The sequence below is a fragment of the Cebus imitator genome, unplaced genomic scaffold (genome assembly GCF_001604975.1).
Source record: "Cebus imitator isolate Cc_AM_T3 unplaced genomic scaffold, Cebus_imitator-1.0 Scaffold111, whole genome shotgun sequence".
Lineage (NCBI taxonomy): Eukaryota > Metazoa > Chordata > Mammalia > Primates > Cebidae > Cebus > Cebus imitator.
The window spans coordinates 637,528-657,703 of NW_016107426.1; the positions used below are offsets into that span (position 1 = coordinate 637,528).

Sequence of the window (20,176 nt, forward strand, 5' to 3'; positions counted from 1 at the left end):
TCTCTGAGAAGGTGATGCTTATGCTTGGGTGGTTAGGGACGGTCTCTCTGAGAAGGTGATGCATATGCTTGAGTGGTTAGGGATGGTCTCTCTGAGAAGTTGGTGCTTCATTGAGACCTGCTGCTGAGAAAGGCAGCCATGCAAAGATTTGGAGGAATAGTGTTCTAAGGAGTAACAACAACACAATGAAAGTGCCCCAGTTTTGTGATTCATTTTGCTGAGATTTGCATGCCAAGCCAGATTAGATTTTTGCTGAGGTATGTATCTGTTAAGACAGATTAGATGACCTTCTAGGATAAATTCTTTAGTTCTTCAGATTGAAATTGCCTTTGAAGTGTGGTTAGAAATTACCCCTCACATCCCTGAGATCACATTCTTGGACAGGACTTTAGCTTTCTGTGACATTGATGATGGACTCATGAGCCCGATTGTTGCCCAATTGTCTAGGTAGTGGATGTTGAACTCCATCGCTATTCTCTTGGAGAAGATCATGTATATCCTCAGTCCTCGGAGTCTGACATCTCTGATGCCCCTCCGTCTTTGCCTTTGACCATTCCAGCCCCAGTGAAAGCTTCTTCGCCAATAAAGCAGGCACATGAGCCAATACCCGATACCTCCGTGGAGAAAGGTAATTCAGCATTTTTCCTTACATAGAGTTGTTCTGAGGCATTCCTTTCCCATTTGCTACTTTCAGAGACCTATAGTATATGGAAAATAACTTTGCCATAAGACATGCTGTCTCTACTGCACAGCTCTGTTATGAAAGCCAAATCTTCACTCCTGCCAACAATATTTCTCCATGAAGTTCTACCGACATTTTACAAAATGTAAAAATCACTAAAAACATTAATTTTCTTTTTGTTGTTGTTGTTTGTTTGTTTTTGAGACGGAGTCTCACTCTGTTGCCCAGGCTGGAGTGCAGTGGTGCAATCTCGCCTCACTGTAACCTCCACCTCCCTGGTTCAAGTAATTCTCCTGCCTCAGCCTCCCTAGTAGCTGGGATTACAGGCACCCACCACCTCGCCCAGCTACTATATCTGTCTATCTATCTATCTATCTATCTATATAAATTTTTTTTTTTTTATTCACCTGGGTACAGGTGGGCTAAGGCCAAAACGGGCATTAGCCAATTTTTGTACTTTTAGTAGAGATGGAATTACAGGCGCCCACCACCACACCTGGCTAATTTTTGTATTTTTAGTAGAGATGGGTTTTCACCATGTTGGTCAGGCGTGTCTTGAACTCCTGACCTCAGGAAATCTACCTATCTCGGCCTCCCAAAGAGCTGGGATTACAGGCATGAGCCACTGCACGCGGCCTAGAACATTAGATTTTTTATCACTTGATGATTATAATGGCTCCTTCTAGTGTATTACAGGACAACTTTATAGTTCACCTTCTGATTGTGCGATCAAGAAACTTGAATATTAAATATTTGATCTTAAAGTAAAAGATTCATCACAAACAATGCATTTTGGCCATGCAATTTTTAAATTTAACAAATATATAAGTGTATAAATACATAAATGTTCACATATATAAGCATAAAAGATATAAAATTGATTTTGAATGTTTTATTTCTAAGCGTATATTTTAACGTGATTTTAGTATTTTAGTTCTTTTATAAAATCTCAACTTTATTTCTCTTTAGATTTCAATTGCATCTTCTTTATGGGCACTTAATAAGATAGGAGAGAGGCCGGCCACAGTGGCTCACACCTGTAATCCCAGCACTTTGGGAGGCCTAGACAGGCGGATCACCTGAGGTCAGAAGTTGGAGAGCGGCCTGGCCAACATTACAAAATCCCATGAATACTAAAAATAGAAAATATAGCCAGGTGTGGTGGTGCACGCCTGTAATCCCAGCTACTTGATAGGCTGAGGCACGAGAATAGCTTGAACCTGGGAGGAGGAGGTTGCACAGTGAGCTGAGATTGCACCAGTGCACTCTAGCCTGGGCAACCAGAGCAAAACAATGTCTCTAAATAAATGAATAAATAAGATAGGAGGGTATTATTACATTAAGGGAATGCTTTCTGAGATTTTTTTTCTTCTCTAAACCGTTTTTCAGTTTATATGTTAAAAAACGGAGGAACATAACATAACTTGTGTTCTTTTTGTGTTATATGTTATGGTTTATAGTTAATTTGTTTTCAAGTTTCTTTTAAAAAGCACTTTAAACGTGATTCTAAGCATATATATTTTTCTCCAAGAAGAAGTATGGACGGATGATGGATTGTATTTATTTTGCTACCAGTATATGGTTTAAAATGGGTGTTGAAATAAGGCATTTTTCTTCTTTCCCACAACGGTCAGGTTTTGTTATTTCAAAGCGATTGATGATGACTTGCCGTTTGTCTGTTTCATCTCAAGCAGGATTCCCAGCTAGCACTGAAGCCGAACGACACACTCCATTTTATTCTTTGCCATCTTCATTGGAAAGAACACCCACCAAAATGACAACATCCCAGAAAGTTACCTTTTGTTCTCATGGCAATTCAGCTTTCCAGCCAATTGCATCAAGCTGCAAAATTGTGCCACAAAGTCAGGTTCCTAATCCTGAGTCACCTGGAAAGTCCTTCCAGCCCATCACCATGAGCTGCAAGATTGTCTCAGGTATGCAGATGTGTTGCAGGTAGTGTATGTGGAGTTGATTGGATGTTAAAATTATTGGAACAACAAAACAAAATACTGTGGCTTTTTTTCTCTTAAGTTCTTCTAAGCAGTGTTTGTTTAACAAGGGAAGCTTATCACTGTTGATTGCCAAAGCTGTCACAAGTCAAAAACAAAGTTCATTCATAGAGAAATTATTTGAATGGAGGCAATAAATGAAACTCAAATGGTCAAATTTTTGTCTCCTGGAATCAGCACAGGTAGAATGTTTGCTGATTTATGTTCAGTAGGTCAAGAGTAGGACCATAAAGTCTGTTTCTTAACAATTTCCTCAACAATGCTGATGCTGTTGGTCCATGGATAAGGATGCAGAGTGTGAAGCATACATCTTCTGCCTTCCTTATACCTCTGTTGCTGCTCGGTACTAGAAACATGCAGTTCCATTTTATTTTCCCAGTTTGTCCCAGTGGCACTGACCTTCCTTGTCCTGGACATCTTCTTGCATGAGTTGAATATGTCTATTTTATTTCTATTCCCTCTCTTTAATTAATAAGGTTCCCCAATATCAACTCCAAGCCCATCACCATTGCCTCGAACCCCGACTTCCACTCCAGTCCATGTGAAGCAAGGCACTGCCGGCTCTGTTATTAGTAATCCTTATGTTATGGACAAGCAGCCTGGTCAGGTTATTGGAGCCACCACTTCAGGTACAGGTGTGTATCAGATCAATATTTGTACCATCCAAAAGGTTTGATCTTTTATTAAAAACAGTCCTATCATGACTTAGTAGCCATGTAACTGGAGAATGTGAGAACAGGGAATACATAAAAGTAAAGCCAGCACTCTTCCTCTTAGGGGGGGTTCACTCTGTAAAAGTTTCATTTTTTAGAGTTTACTTGAGTTTTCTTTTAATTTCTAAAAATTCAAAATAAGCCATAATTAATTTCCTTAAAAGAATAGTTGATTTTGTTTTCATTTGGAAGACCTACTACCTTTTCCAAATGGAGCTTTTGCTAACTTTGTGGACCACATACATTTCTCCCCAGTGAAGTAAAAAATTGATATTTACTTTTCTTCAGGGAAGACCCATTCTGCTGTGGGAGTGGAAATTGAAACCTGCAGTTTTAAAGAGAACTCATAGGAAGAAGTCATCCTTGGGTTCACCATGTTTGTCACTATAATCCCATGCAACTATATCATGCTTTTTAGGTTTTTTTGAATGCTTTTCCTAACATTATTTTATTTATTCCCTTCATTTAACTTGTATTTATTTATTATTAATTTGTTAATTTATTTTTTGAGACAGAATCTTGCTGTTTCACACAAGCTGGAGTGCAGTGGCATGATCTCGGCTCACTGCAACCTCTGCCTCCCGAGTTCAAGCAATTCTCCTGCCTCAGCCTCCCATGTGGCTGGAATTACAGGCATATGCCACCACATCTGGCTAATTTTTTAATTTTTAGTAGAGATGGGGTTTCACCATTTGGCCATGCTGGTTTCAACTCCTTACCTCAGGTGATCTACCCACCTCAGCCTCCCAAAGTGCTGAGATTACAGATGCGAGCCACTGTACCCACCTCCATTCAACCTGTATTTAAACACACTCTCCTAACTATAGACTTCCCTGTAGCTTTCACTTCTAATTAAGAGAAATAGAAGATAAATGAAATAAAAGTGTTGATCGTAAGATGAGCCTGATTTTTTTGTTTGTTTGTTTAACCTATTGTAATTAACATATGAATGTATGTTGGGCTTTTCCAAGCAGTTTTTTTTTTTTTTTGAAAGACTAAACTTTAATAATGACTATAATTGTGGAATGCCCTTAAAAATTACTGTGTTTCAGGGCTTACCCAGTAACCTTTCAAACATACTTAGGGATTCCAAATAGGTGTTATTTCATGACATTTCGTTTTAGGAATCAGCCAGAAGTCTTTGGAGGCAAGTTTGGTAAATGGAGTAGATGATTAAATACTATTTGAGTCTTGACTTGTTGTCTATAGATAATATGACTAAATTTTTTCAGGCTCTAAAGGCAATTGTACAGATGGAGTCTAAAATGTTTAATGTTGGCTGGGCACAGTGGCTCACGCCTGTAATCTCAGCACTTTGGCAGGCCAAGGCAGGCAGATCACGAGGTCAGGAGTTTGAGACCATCCTAGCCAATATGGCGAAACCCTGTCTCTACTAAAAGTACAAAAACTAGCCCGGTGTGGTGGCGTGTGCCTGTAGTCCCAGCTGTTTGGGAGGCTGAGGCAGAAGAATCGCTTAAACCTGGGAGGCAGAGGTTGCAGTGAACTGAGATTGTACCACTGCACTCCAGCTTGGGCGACAGAGCAAAACTCTGTCTCAAAAAAAAAGAAAAATTAGCTGTGCGTGGTGGTGTGTACCTGAAGCCCCAGCTACTGGGGAGGCTGAGGTGGGAGAATCACTTGAACCTGGTAGGTGGAGGGTGCAGTGAGCTGAGACCGTGCCACTGCACTCCGGCCCGGGCGACAGAGGGAGACTTCATCTCAGAAAAGAAAAAAAAATGTTTAATGTTGGCAGCATTTAGAATAGTCTAACCTTCTGGTGAAACTACTTTGAAGGAGCTAGCAGAATGCATATTCTGGCACATTTGTTAAACAATCACTATCACGATAGAGTGTCTTTTATGGCATAAGGATTAGAATATACAAGATATACTTACTTATTCTTCTGCATATCCTTACCAGCTTCTTATCCTTCTTCAGGTTGAGCATGAGATCAGCTTCACAGGGATGGGTCCTTAAGGGTTTTTTCCATACTAGTTTTAGCCTTAAAGTTTTCAATCCTTAAAAAATGAAAAATAAATAGTGGGAAAGAGGGGAGGATGGTGGAAATGAATTAAAATTACATTTTGTAAATTTTACCTTGTTTATATTTTAATTGTGCCTTGCTTATCAGGAAGCCCTACAAACAAGATCTCCACGGCTTCTCAGGTCTCCCAAGGAACAAGTTCCCCTGTTCCTAAAATTCATGGAAGTAGTTTTGTAACATCTGCTGTCAAGGTAACACTCTTACTATATTATTACACTTTGCTAGCTTCTTTTTCTTTTCCTTTTTTTAAAAACAATTTTTTAAAATAGAGATGGTGTCTCCCCCTATATGAGACAGGCTATATTGAACTCCTGGCCTCAAGAGATCCTCCCACGTTGCCCACCAAGGTCCTGGGATTACAGGCATGAGCTGCACCCAGCCATTTTGCTGGTTTCTGAACAAAGTATGTTCAGCCTCAGTAAGAATGTGTCTGTTGATGATGCAAATTTCATAAAGTAGAATCTTCAAGCTGTTAAGCATCTAGAAGATCATCTATTCCAGACTTTATTACCTCACTTGGATCTTTTCATAGTGTCAAAAATGCTTCACAACACTTGTATCAAATAGTCACCCAGTATCAATTTGAAAACTTACTGATATGATTATTTATTTACTTATTTATTTGGATAGTTTGTTAAAAATATTTACTTATACAAATATTCATCTCACCTCTTCCCTTTCGGACACCTCTTTCTCTCACAACAGAGAGCTGCTCTCTTCTCTCCTTTTTTCTGCATATTAAATTTCTGCTCCTTTACCCATAAAATAAATAAGTAAATAAAAATATTCATCTGACAGCACCTTCTTATCTTTTCTATATATGCATCACCAAGAAGTAAACATACAAATGGCTCCCAACTTACAGTGGTCCAACTTAAGATTTTTCGACTTTACCCTGGTGCAAAAGCAATATGCATTTAGTGAGCCCTCCACTTACAGTGGGGTTACATCTAGATAAATTCACCATATGGTGAAAATGTGGGAAGTCAAAAATGGACTTCTGGCCTATGATGTTTTCACCTTATGATGGGTTTATCCAGATGTAACCCCATCCTACACCAGGGAGCATCAGTATTTCCTTTTCCATGTGCTAACCTTTTAGTTATTTGAAAATAATGCTTACCTCCAGAGTCTCTCCCCTGCTCCCCTTTTTCTGGGTAAGCAGTCCTTCGGAATTTAAAACTCTAAATATCGTCTGACCTGTTCCAGTCAAATGACTGATGCCTAACACAGCATTTCTTTTATTTAGATACTAATGATGATATTGAATAATTTCCTGGTCCAAGGCGAGGTTGTTCTCTAAATTCTGTGCAGTGTGTTAGCACTTCATATGAATGTCTGAATTTAATAATCTTGAAAGTTGTAACTCTGCTGGTTTAATTTCTATTGTTTGTTGGTGATAATTTTACTATACAATCAAGAAATGTTCTTTGTTTCTTGACACTATAACTGAATTTTGACAGTTTGCCTCTGAGATTTGTATTTTGTGTTTGAGAATTAAAGACAAACTACGGAAGTGTTCAATGTTGACTTTTATTGTCTTTGCCTATGCCAATTATTCACATTCTTTTTGTTTTTTAAGTGTGTATTGAAAATTTTTCCTTTGTATTCTAGGTGTTCATTGAGTAAATTTTGTATATCAAGTTGTGAGTACTATAGAGAGTATATATAGTGAAACATTTGCAGCTGCCTGTTTCTTTATTGATTTAGTACCTAGGCTTCAGGGATATAAAATAAACTAAATACAGTCCTTGTCTTTTAATGGTTTACCAACTATCGGGACAACCAGTGAAGTCAACCAAATATTAGGGATGGTAGATTAGAAGTCTTTCCAGCATGCAGCAGTACACAGATGAGTAGATTCTTGCCAAGTTACAGCTTTTCTTTGTATTTGGTTTCTAAAACAATATTAAAATGAAGGTATAGAGGCTTGGAAGATCCCAAGGAGTTTTAGGTTTTTTTGTCTTTTGTTCTTTATGTTGCTAGACAGTGTCACAGGCCTGTATTAATTGTAAGTGACTAGATTATCTGAACCCTTTATGCTAATTGTAAACTGTGTATTTTTACACACACAGCAGGAGGATTCTTTGTTTGCATCTATGCCACCACTTTGTCCAATTGGAAGTCACCCTAAGGTTCAAAGCCCCAAACCTATAACAGGAGGACTTGGAGCTTTCACAAAAGTGAGTATGTATTAGGGCATTATCCCACAGATCATAATACTTTCTCTGGCATGTTGGAGTTGATTGACACTTTCCGTACAACGTGTTACTTTTTAGTAACTCTCTACTTCTCGTTCTGAGATGTGCTGCCACGTGTTTAATGATGTCCTCAGGGCAGCCTTGGGAGTCCAGCAAGATGGGAATTCATGGAGCACAAGCAGTGTGTGTGTGTGTGTGTGTGTGTGTGTGTGTGTGTGTGTGTGTGTTTCTCTCTGCTGTCATTTGCCATAGTCTCTAAAACAAGTGACTGTGTTATTACAGGAGCACAGGATCAAGTCCAGATCCTACTTTTGGTCCCTTTATTAGCCATTATGGACTGTATTTAGGCAGTGTATTTCCCCTTCTGGTGGGGTCATTCTTTACAGATCAAGTTTCATTAATTCATTAATCCCTGCAAACAGAAAAGATTCAGATATTAGCAGCTTTATAAAAATGAAATGTTTATGGTTGTTTATTCAGTGTCATTATCATGTTTGTTGCAAGGTGATCATCAAACAGGAACCTGGTGAAGCCCCTCACGTGCCTGCAACAGGAGCTGCCAGCCAGTCACCACTCCCGCAGTATGTGACTGTGAAAGGGGGCCACATGATAGCTGTGTCCCCTCAAAAACAGGTCATAACTACTGGAGAAGGGATTGCCCAGTCAACAAAGGTTCAGCCCTCCAAGGTTTGTGCCAGGAAAGTTAACGTGTAAATGATGTTGTTTGCTAAATAATTGACAAGGGCTGAAAAGACTGAAGGTAACAGGGTTGCTGATCTCATAAAAACCTGTGGGTGGAAAGCCCAGTTGGAAAAGCTAGTCAGTTGGTGTGAAACTCTTCTGCGCCTGTGGTAATCATTGACAAGAGCAGGGTTATGTATTGCAAAGGGTCCAGGAATGGTCCAAGAGGCAGGGGGATGCTGCTGTCTCTGGCGGTGAAGGCAGCTGACTCATGGGCACAGCTTTCTACTTGATTCATGTCTCAAAGGGATCTGCTGTTGACTTGTTTATTTCTGATAGGAGAATGCTGTAGTTTATACCTCTGATGCCGGGGCTGTTACCTGTTTAATGATTCTTAGCTTTCTGTAGAGTTCACTTGTTTTATAATTTGAAAGTATGGGAGAATTAATGTACTGATAAAATACCACAGAGCCATGTTTTCCTAAATCAATTAGAAATACAGCCATGCATCATTAGGTGATTTTGTTGTGTCAACATCCCAGTGTACTTAAACCTAGATAGAATAGCTCACTATACCCCTAGGCTGCATGGTATAGCCTATTGCTCCTAGGCTGTAAACCTCTTTGGCATGTTACTATTGGATACTGTAGAAAGTTGTAACACAACAAACAGTAAGTGTTTGTGGATCTCAACATATCTAAACATAGAAAAGGTACTGTAAAAATACAGTGTTACAATCTTATGGGACCACTGTTGTATATGCAGTCTGTCATTGATTGAAACATCATGAATGTGGTAGATGATTGTGGGATTAGTATTGAGTGCTTTTGTGTGCCATTATAATCCACACACAACCCTGGAGGATGGGATTTTCACCCCTGTTTTACAAATGAGGAAGCTGTGTCACAGGTTAAATGGCTTCCTTGGGAGCATTACAGCTAATAAATGACAGAGTGTTTAAACTGAGGCCTGCTAACTCTGCTCCCCATACCAGAACTAATGGAAAGTGGTGAGCTATTGTCTCTAAACTCAGTATGCTTTTAGAACATCAGGGCTTAAATTGTCTCAACTTTTGGCAGGTATACTCTAAAGCTATTAAAAATATTATATAGACTGGGTGTGGTGGCTCACACCTGCGGGTCACCCAACACTTTGGGAAGCCGAGGCAGGCGGATCACGTCAGGTCAGGAGTTTGAGACTAGCCTGTCCAACATGGTGGAACCTTGTCTTTACTAAAAATACAAATAATAGTAATAGTAATAATAATTAGCTGGGTGTAACTGTAATCCCAGGTGCTTGGGTGGCTGAGGCAGGAGAATCACTTGAACCCAGGAGGCAGAGGTTGCAGTGAGCCAAGATTGTGCCACTGCACTCCAGCCTGGGTGACAGAGGGAGACCATCTCAAAAAAAAAAAAAAAAAATGGCCAAGCGACATGGTTCATGCCTGTAATCCCAGCACTTTAGGAGGCAGAGGTGGGCGGATCACCTGAGGTCAGGAGTTTGATGCCAGCCTGGCCTATGTAGTGAAACCCTGTCTCTACTAAAAAATACAAAAATTAGCCGGGCATGGTGGTGTGTGCCTGTAGGAGGCTGAGGCAGGAGATTGGTTGAACCTGTGAGGTCAAGGTTGCAGTGAACTGAGATCGCACCACTGTACTCCAGCCTGGGTGACAGAGCAAGACTCTGTCACCAAAAAAAAAAAAAAAAAAAAAAGAAGAAGGGTATGCCAGGAAACAGGAGGGTGGCAAAAAATGGCACTGTTTACCCTCTATACAACATGGGCACAACAGAAGCACAGCTGACCTTTTTCCTGAAAGTGGGAAGAGGTGCTGCCTTTGACATGAAAAGGGACAACTGAAGATTAAGTGGTTCCGTGTAGGGAGGAAGCGGTGTGTTAAAGTAAAGGAGCATGAGCTTTGCCATTAAAGCTTGTTGCAAATCTCAGATCTCAGCCACTCGTTACTGGTGTAGCCTGTGCGGGTTGCTTAATCTCTCTGAGCCCTGGTCTTTCAGGGTTGTAGAAGAATTAGAGATCGTATTTGAAGGACCTATCTAGCACAGAGCAGGTGTTCAGTAAATAGTAACTAATGTGGCTATCATATGTATCCCATGCCTGAGTACCGTGGTAATGGTTTTCACTGAGCAATTAACTTGTAAACAGCTGTATTTTTTAATGCCTGGAGGGAAAAATCTCAGATACAGACTCTTCCCCTTCAGTTTGCTGAGGTAAACTCTGACTTGCCAAAGGTATGTGTAGGAAACAGGGAGGCAGAAATAACATTTAATCAAAGCATGAATCGAAGTTAAGTGTATGACAGATAGAAAACAATGGGTGCCTGCTTTCTCAAGCTAGGTGGAAATTAGCAGTAGACAGAATTACTGAATGGGAAGAGAATGAGAAGAGTTGGTGGGGGTGAGTTCAGGTTCTAGGCTGAAATATGTTATTTTTTTTTGGTGGTTGTTGCTATTGTGGGTTTTTGTTTTTGTCTTGTTTTATGATCATAACTCCCTGCAGTCTCAGCCTCCCTGGGCTCCAGCAATCCCGCCTCAGCCTCCCAAAGTGTTGGGGTTACAAGCGTGAGCCTGGACAAAGTGTGTTGTTTAAAAAAAAATAAACTAATTTGGGCTAATACTGTCTAACTTAAGGGCTCTTACCCCTTCTTAAAGCAGTCCATAATCAGCTGGAGAGTTTTTCCCAATGGAATGCAGACTTCCTCATTCTCCTGTTTTCCAGAAGGAAGGTAGGAAGGTAGTGGCAGTCATCTCCCTGGCCGTGTGCACATGGTGGATAAGCTCTGCTAGTAAAGACTGCCTTCTTGTGGCTGGCTTGGGATACCAGGGTTTTTTGTTTCTTTTGAGACTGTAGCTCTGTTGCCCAGGCTGGAGTGCAATGGTGCACTCTCAAATCGCTGCAACTTCCGCCTCCTGGGCTCAAGCCGTATTCTTATCTCAGCCTCCTGAGTACCTGGGACCACAGGCCTGTGCCACCATTTCCAGCTAATGGTGTTTCTTTTTGAGATGGAGTCTCTCACTGTCGCCCAGGCTGAAGTGTAGTGGCGTGATCTCGGCTCACTCCAATCTTGGCCTCTTCGGTTCAAGCCGTTCTCCTGCCTCAGCCTCCCAGGTAGCTGGGATTACAGGCACCCGTCACCATGCCTAGCTAATTTTTTGTATTTTAGTAGAGATGGGGTTTCATCATGTTGGTCAGGCTGGTCTCAAACTCCTGACCTCATGATCCGCCCACCTTGGCTTCCCAAAGTGCTAGGATTACAGGCGTGAGCCACCATGCCCAGCCAAGAAGGTTTTTTTTCTCCTTTCATAAATACACAGAAAAGTTCTTTATCAGTAAGAAGAGTTTCTGTATTTCCACATCACTAAGAGGATGGCCTTACCCTGCTCTGTGGCCACAGAAACTCTATAGGTGCCCTGCAGAGTGAAGTTAGGACAGAGATGGAGATGTGGGTAATAAGGGGGTTTTCAGCCAAACCAGGAGAGCTGGGGGAATTTCTTGTCTTCGTCCTAGGCTAACTTGCTTTTTAAAATTGGTTCTTTTATTCTTTTTTCTTCTTTCCTTCCGTCCTTTCTTAAACATACAGAAAAGTAGAGAATAGTGTGATGAATCCACATGCCTGTTACCCAGTTTCAACAATTACCAGCACTTTACTCATCTTAATTTCTCTTCCTGGAATATTTTAAAGCAGCAGGCAGATCCTAGTATTGTGTAATTTCACTAAAAATTAATTTCTGTTTCACTCGCTGAATCCAGAGGTTAAGATCAGGTCTCTGCCTTGGCCAGATGCAGAAGACAGCCACAAATGTCTGTCTGTTCTTTGCTGGTCTCCACGTCCCCTTATGGATTATTCTTTTTCGGTTGACGTGGTGTGATGAGCAGCAACAGCTATCATGTTAGTTAGGCATCCTATAAACTCATTCTCATGTTGCTTCATGATTTTGGGTGTAAATGTTATCCATATTTTATAGATGAGGAAGCTGATGCTAAAACTCAGAGAGGTTAAATAACTTACCTAGCTACTAATGTAACAATAATTAACCTGGGAAACCACGTCTGTCCGCTTATGAAAACCTACACTCTTTCTGCTTTGTGACACTGTGGTTTAATAATACTTGATTAAGCGACTGTTTTCTTTACATCAGCTATATTATCCGAGTACATGGCAAATATATTTTACTGTACTCACAGTCTTTGAGCAGAAACCTTGTATGATATAGTAATTTTTAAATTTAAGACTTCCTACTTATCAGTTCCATAAGGTTTATCATTTCATTCTACCTCCTAAATAATCTTATTGTAAAATTTAGAACTACTCTAAAATTCCAGTAAAACATAGAGAGAATTAAGTAATCAATACGCATACTCTCCACCCTAAATTTACATATTCATGTTTACTCCAGATCTTTTTTCTCTCTGAATAAAACATTTCTGATACCGTTGAAGTCCGCTTTCTTCTTCCCAGAGGCAGCACTGTCACGGCTTTGATGTGTAGCCTCCAGTCCTTGCACTTATTACATGAATACACAGTCGTGGGAAGCATGATGTTGTTTGTGTTTTCAAGGTTTACATAAAAGATATTTCTACTTATATTTTTCTGTACCTCCCTTTTCACTCTTTCATTCTTCCAGTCTGTTTATGCAAATATATATGGTTCTAGTTCATTCATTTTTAGTATGACTTTTCATCGTCCCTTTTATGCCACAGTTTGTCCATTCGTCTGTCTGCAGACATTAAGAATGTCGTTGCATGCTGGAGACATTAAGGTTGCTAACAGTTTTTTAGTAAAAATAATGTTATGTTGGACATTCTTGTATATGTTCCCTTGAACGCATGCCTGTTTCCCTAGGATATATTCCTAAAAGTAGAATTCCTATATATGGGGGTATGTGAATTTTCAGTTGTAGCAGATAGGCCAGAGCCTCTCTGGAGTGGCTGTACAAATTTATCTTTTTTCCAGCAGTGAACAATAAATAGTACCTATTTCCCCACAGCCTCAGGTAACTTCTTGATGTTATCAGACTTTAAACTGTTTTCTCCCTAATCTGATGGGTTCCTGTTTTGTCTTTTTCTCCTTAAGAAGGCAGATCATTTGCATTTCTTCTAACCCTGTGAAAGTCTCATTGAGTTTCTGGTGAGAAGTGCTTTTTATGAAATAAAGAGCTGCGGAGCGCGAAACGCTGCCCCAATTTGCCATTCGTTCAGTTTTCTTTAATTTAACATCCTACTGTTGACAGCACTTTGGGAGGCCAAGGCAGGCGGCTCACGAGGTCAGCAGTTCAAGACCAGCCTGGCCAATATAGTGAAACCTTATCTCTACTAAAAACACAAAAATTAGCCGGGCATGCTGACACGTGCCTGTAGTCCTAGCTACTTGGGAGGCTGAGGCAGGAGAACCGCTTGAACCCGAGAGACAGAGGCTGTGGTGAGCCGAGATTGCACCACTGCACCCCAGCCTGGGCAACACAGTGAGACTCTGTCTCAAAAAAAAAAAAAAAAAAAACCACTCCCTAGTATTTTCTCTAAAGAGTTTACTTTCAGAACTAGATACTTCTAATTTTCATTTTCATTATTTGGATATTAGGGTCTTTTTTAAATAAAAAAAAAATCAGTTAAATATTCCTGCTTTTTTTTTTTTTTCCTTGAGACAGGGTCTTGTTCTGTCTCCCAGGCTGGAGTGAAGTGGCACGGTCCTGGCTCACTGCAACCTCCACCTCCCAGACTCAAGTGATTCTCCCACCTCAGCCTCCAGAGTAGCTGGGACTATAGGTTTGTGCCACCACGCCCAGCTAATTTTTGTATTTTTAGTAGAGACGGGATTTCACCATGTTGGCCAGGCTGGTCTCGAACTGCTGACGTCAAGTGATCTGCCTGCCTCAGCCTCCCAAAGTGCTGGGATTACAGACATGAGCCACTGTGCCCAGTCTCAAGTGTGTGTGAAAGAATTGGAAGTAGATACATTGGAAATATTAGGAGATTATTTCTGGATGAGTAGAACTTTTTTCTTTATACTTCTGAGTTTCCCAAATTTTCTATTAAAGTAAGTTATAAAAAGTAGCTGAGGTAAGAAAACAGTTGTTAAGCTTCTAGTATTGTAATACCCAAGTGTAAGAAACACATTTGCCGTTCACAGCTGTCTAGGTAGCTCTCCCAGATGACCGAATTAGGCTGCATGTATTATGTGCAGGCCTTGGCTTTGCTCTGAGAGCTCTCAAAGCACCGTTGGACTGTGCTCTGTTTTGAACAGGTTGTTGGAGTACCGGTTGGGTCTGCTTTACCTTCAACAGTGAAGCAGGCTGTGGCGATCAGTGGTGGCCAGATCTTGGTAGCCAAGGCCAGCTCCTCTGTCTCCAAAGCAGTTGGTCCAAAGCAAGTTGTGACCCAAGGAGTTGCCAAAGCAATTGTGAGTGGAGGTGGAGGAACAATTGTTGCTCAGCCAGTGCAGACCTTAACCAAGGCTCAGGTCACTGCCGCCGGTCCTCAGAAGAGTGGATCCCAGGGTTCAGGTAAAACGGCTCCTCATTGGAGGCTCTTTCAGCAGCAGCTCTGCCTGATTTCCTTTGCTAGTGACTTTATTTGCTATTTGATCTTCTCTAGGAAAGCCTAGTTAGGTCGATGCTAAGGTTGTGTATTAAAATGTTTGTTCTTGGTCTGTATTTAGCTTTAAGTTTACACACACACACACACACACACACACACATAATTTCTCAGTACTGTGGGGGACACACACACACACACACACACACACACAAACATAATTTCTCAGTACTGTGGGGGACTGGTTCCAGGACCCCCTGCTGCTGATAGCAAAATCCACAGATGCTTGAGGCCCCTCTGTAAAATGCTGTAGGTGTACTTCTCATCATCTGTAGGTTATTTTAATACCTAATAACAATGTAAATGCTACGTAAAGAGTTGTTACATTGTATTGTTTAAGGAATAATGACAAGAAAAAAAATCTGTATCTGTTCAGTACAAATGTACTCATCCTTCTGTCTTCCAAATATATGAATATTTTTGATTTGAGGTAGGTTACATCCACGGATGTGAAATCCACAGATACAGAAGACTGACTGTACTTGCCAGTTAGGAGCACAAATTTTGCCTGACTTTGACTTAAATGGGGGAAAATATGTATTCCTCCATAGGTAGGGTGATTATTTCATTAATTAGACGAAGCCATAGTACTTTTGAGAGTAAAAAGAGTCACTGTTAATAATTACAGTGGGACAGATGTAACCTAGAAGTGTCCTAGGCAGAAGCAGGACATACGATCACCCTATTTATATTGAGATATAAAGAGCCTCCGGCAGGCTCTTTGGGCTATAAATTATTTTCTAATTAGCAAGATATTTAAGAATATCAGCTTTTAAAGCATTGTGCATCTGGAAAACAAACTTGAGTTTACTGTTTGTTAGTGTTCTAAAATAAGATTTTATTGCCTTATATTTTAATTTTAGAGAGAGTGTTGCCCTTATTTTCAATATATCTTACCACTTTTTCTCCTTTTTTTCTCCTTTACCATTTTAGTAATGGCAACGTTGCAGCTGCCAGCCACTAATTTGGCCAACTTGGCAAATTTACCTCCTGGCACTAAACTCTACCTAACTACAAACAGCAAGAACCCTTCAGGAAAAGGAAAGCTGCTGCTGATCCCTCAAGGAGCCATCCTGCGGGCTACGAACAGTGCTAGTTAGTGAAACCGTTGGGTTGAATCATTTGACTCTTGGTTCTCTGTGTGTTCATCCTGTCCACCTGAGGGCAGTTCTTTCGTTTTCAGGAAGCATTTCTGTAACTGTGTTGGGTGGTATAATGGTAGCATTTGCCCATATGGATTTAACAGAAGTGATAATTTAACCAGAAGTGGGTTTGCTCCTCAGAGTTTGGGGTTAGGGGTGAATCACACGGGAGAGAGATGGCTCGTGAGGCTGTTGAGAGAAAGCTGTCTGTGTGCACAGTGAATGAAATGGTGTCTGAAAACTCAATCTGGTGATACCTGAGGGAAGATCCATCTACTTATAGAAGCTGGAAGTCTATTTTGGGGGACAGGTTGGCAGAGGATTGGAATCACATGTGTCTGTTTGGCTTCACTTAGATCAGGAGTCCCCAACCCCGGGGCCGCACAGCAGGAGGTGAGCAGTGGGCAAGGGAGGAGCATCGCTGCCTGAGCTGCGCCTCCCATCAGATCATGGCAGCATTAGATTCTCATAGGGGCATGAACCCTGTTGTGAGCTGCACGCTCCTTGCTCTTTATGAGAATCTAGTGCCTGATGATCTGAGGTGGGACCGTTCATCCTAAAACCACCCCTCACCACCTGCCCCCAGTTCATGCAAAAATTGTCTTCCATGAAACTGGTCCCTGATGCCACAAAGCTTGGGAACAGCTGGTTTGGATGTATTCCTTACGTCTAGGTTTGGAGACGGAAAGAGAAATGTAGATTCTAAGGTGTGCCTGTCTTAAAGCCCCGTGGAAATGAGGCAGTTCATCTACAGTTACAGAAACTTTTGCTTTGACAGAGAAAGAAAAACAATATAGGCAGTCTTGCAAAGGATAAGATATAAGGAAATTATTCCCTTCTGAATTAGAAATAGAAGAGTACAGCAGTCAGAGTCATTAGAAGTTGACCACCCTTGCCAAAATGCAGTGTGTCAGCTAGTCGTCCTTGTGTTCATTGACTGTGGTGGGTCGTTTCCATGCTCACTTTGGTTATTTTTTCCTCATACCTACGCAGTGATATGTCCAAAAGTTAAACATGTAAGAAAAGGACAATGTAAATATTTCAAAAGTCATCCAGTGAGCTACTTAGATTCTTGTGATATCCTTGGGATGAAAATAAACATCAGGAAGGAAGCTTTTCCAGTAATCACTGGAATGAAGGTAGAGAAGGAAATTGGAAGTTAATATTTGTTGAGTGAATATTCATAGTCCGTAGTTCATTTGCATTATCTCACTAAAAGAGAAGTAAAAAGAATTGAAGGTTTTGAGGTGGAATTTGAAAGGCAAAGAAGAATGGGGTCCTGGAGTCATTGTAAATGAAGGAAACTCTTCATTTTTCCCAAGACAGGAGACCGCATCAAGCACTGTAAAGTTATGCTAAATTCCAGCAAGTCAGTGACATCGAATGCGATGCCCAAAAGTTGGGAAGCACCTACCTGAACACATTTAAGAGTTGATTAAAACACATGTCTAGAAAATGTCAGTAGCAAGCCCTCTCTTGATCTCCCATGACCATGTCAAAATATCTTCATTGTACTCAGAGCCAAAATACAGTCAGCTGCCATTCCATTGAAAGGAAACAGATTTTGATCTAAAATCTAGGAAGTTCTCCTCACTCTTTTCACAGGATAGGTAGATTACAGAAAAGAAGGAAGACAATGAGAAAGGCAAGGAATGACGCTAAAAGGGAAACATCTCTCTGGGCTCGTTTGTTTTTTCTGTTAAAACTTTACTGGATACTTTTTATGATGTTGCTGTCATTCATTGTATTTTTAGATCTCCAGTCTGGCTCAACTGCCAGTGCGGGGAGTGGTACCGGAGGAGGAGGAGGAAGTGGAGGCGGTGGCAGTGGTGGAGGCAGCAGTGGAGGAGGAGGAGCAGGAGGAGCAGGAGGAGCAGGAGGAGGAACTCAGGGCACCACCGGCCCTGGAGGAATAGCTCAGCACCTGACCTACACATCTTACATCCTCAAGCAAACTCCCCAGGTCTGGTTATCTGTAACTGATATTTTAAATCATTTAGCTATTTGATAATGACACTTAATTATAATTGATTTACCTTTACAGCTCTGGGATCAGGGTTCAATACTAACACTTTAGCCATGTTATCTATATTTATGTCTTGGCCAGGTGTGGTAGCTCATTCCTATAATCCTAGCCCTTTGAGAGGCTGAGGCGGGTGGATCGATTGAGCCCAGGAGTTTGAGACCAGCCTGGGCAACATGGCGAAACCCCATCTCTACTAAAAACACCAAAATTAGCTGGGTGTGGTGGTGTGGGTCTGTAGTCCCAGCTACTCAGAAGGCTGACATGGGAGGATTGCTTGAACCCAGGAGGTGGATGCTGCAGTGAACCAAGATTGCGCCACTGTACTTCAGCCTAGGTGACAGAATAAGAATCTCAAAAAAAATAAAAAATCTGTATCTTTTTTTGCTTGCTTTGAGAGAAGAGGAAATAGAGGTTGAGAAAGACTTTAGTAACTTACTCAGCATCTTCCTGCTAAGCCAATGGTAGAATTTGGGTTTAAGCCAGGTGCGGTGGCTCACACCTGCATTCCCAGTACTTTGGGAGGCCGAGGTGGGCGGATCACCTGAGGTTAGGAGTTCCAGACCAGCCTGGCCAACATGGTGAAATCCTGTCTACTAAAAATATAAAAATCAGCTGGGCATGGTGCTTTGCACCTGTAATCTGAGCTACTCGGGAGGCTGAGGCAGGACAATCACTTGAACCTGGAAGGTGAAGGTTGAGTGAGCCGAGATCGATCCATGGCACTCTAGCCTGGGCAACAGAGTGAGACACTGTCTCAAAAAAAAAAAAGAAGAATTTGGGTTTAAACCCTGATCTTCCTACCTTAAAGAAATATTTCTACTATGCTAATTGCCTCCCATATCCATGAGGTAACAAACAGTATTCATTTACAGTTGAAAAGTTGCCCATAGAAGGGAGTGATAAGGAGGCGGCATCAAGTCGTAATATTTAGAGTTAGGTTAGATTTCATGAGGAACAAATTTCCTCCTTCTCTCCTCATGTCACTGAAGTCTTGGCTCTTTTCTAAGGAAAGTAATAGAATTTTGGTTCCGGATGTTCTTACTGAGAAAGGTAGATAGTTATCAGTCTGAATGATTAAATCCAGCTTTGAGGACTAAATTGCAAAACTAGTTTCCAGCAGGCTGCTCTGTAACCATGGTGCAAAGTTTGAGAAGTGGGGAGAACTATTAGAAGAGACTTAGAGCACAACTATTCTTTTGGATTATTTTGCCTTCATTGCAGAATTAAAGGGGAGAGCGTTGTCACTTGTAACATGGAATGTTATATGTGATTTAAGGGATCAGAACAGTGCATTTGAATTTAAGAAATTACTGGTTAGTTCTTTATATTTTCTTTCTAACTTAGGGCACATTTTTAGTTGGCCAGCCATCACCCCAGACTTCTGGAAAACAACTCACCACTGGGTCAGTGGTCCAAGGCACACTAGGAGTTAGCACATCTTCTGCACAAGGACAACAAACGCTGAAAGTCATCTCCGGGCAGAAAACCACGTTGTTTACACAGGTAAATACACCCATGCACACGCCCCAAATACGTGGTGATTGTGGCATTTATTTACATATTTACATGTAGTTTCTCTCTTTTCACAAGGAAATTAAGGTTGCATAAGAAAATGAACAATAAGGCCGGCCATGGTGGCTCACGCCTGTAATCCCAGCATTTTGAGAGGCTGAGGTGGGCGGATTGCCTGAGGTCATGAGTTCAAGACCAGGCTGGCTAATTCGGTGAAACCCTGTCTCTACTAAAAATACAAAAAAATTAGCTGGGTGTGGTGGCACATGCCTGTAGTCCCAGCTACTTGGGATGCTAAGGCAGGAGAATTACTTCAACCCGAGAGACAGAGGTTGCAGTGAGCAAAGATCATGCCAGTGCAGCAGTGGCTCATTGAAGCCTGTAATCCCAGCACTTTGGGAGGCTGAGGCGGGCGGATCACCTGAGGTTGGGAGTTCAAGACCAGTCTGACCAACATGGAGAAATTCCGTCTCTACTAAAAATTTAAAATTAGCCAGGTGTGGTGGCACGCACCAGTAATCTCAGCTACTTGCGAGGCTGAGGCAGGAGAATTGCTTGA

The 20,176-nt window shown here is 41.3% G+C and overlaps 1 protein-coding gene across 8 annotated transcripts in view; it reads left to right on the forward strand.

Annotated features, from left to right (window-relative positions):
• YEATS2 (YEATS domain containing 2) overlaps positions 1 to 20,176 on the forward strand; it is a 103,871-nt gene that overhangs the window by 51,528 nt on the left and 32,167 nt on the right. For 4 of the 8 annotated variants that reach the window (XM_037741931.1, XM_017538303.2, XM_037741928.1 and 1 more), the window contains exons 10-19: positions 448 to 628; positions 2,374 to 2,616; positions 3,168 to 3,326; positions 5,536 to 5,639; positions 7,524 to 7,631; positions 8,154 to 8,336; positions 14,588 to 14,846; positions 15,871 to 16,032; positions 17,834 to 18,042; positions 19,450 to 19,608. In XM_037741931.1, coding sequence (XP_037597859.1) covers positions 448 to 628; positions 2,374 to 2,616; positions 3,168 to 3,326; positions 5,536 to 5,639; positions 7,524 to 7,631; positions 8,154 to 8,336; positions 14,588 to 14,846; positions 15,871 to 16,032; positions 17,834 to 18,042; positions 19,450 to 19,608 — 1,767 coding nt within the window. The remainder of the gene's footprint in view (positions 1 to 447; positions 629 to 2,373; positions 2,617 to 3,167; positions 3,327 to 5,535; positions 5,640 to 7,523; positions 7,632 to 8,153; positions 8,337 to 14,587; positions 14,847 to 15,870; positions 16,033 to 17,833; positions 18,043 to 19,449; positions 19,609 to 20,176) is intronic. The other 4 variants (XM_037741932.1, XM_017538304.2, XM_017538305.2 and 1 more) reach the window with 3 other exon arrangements.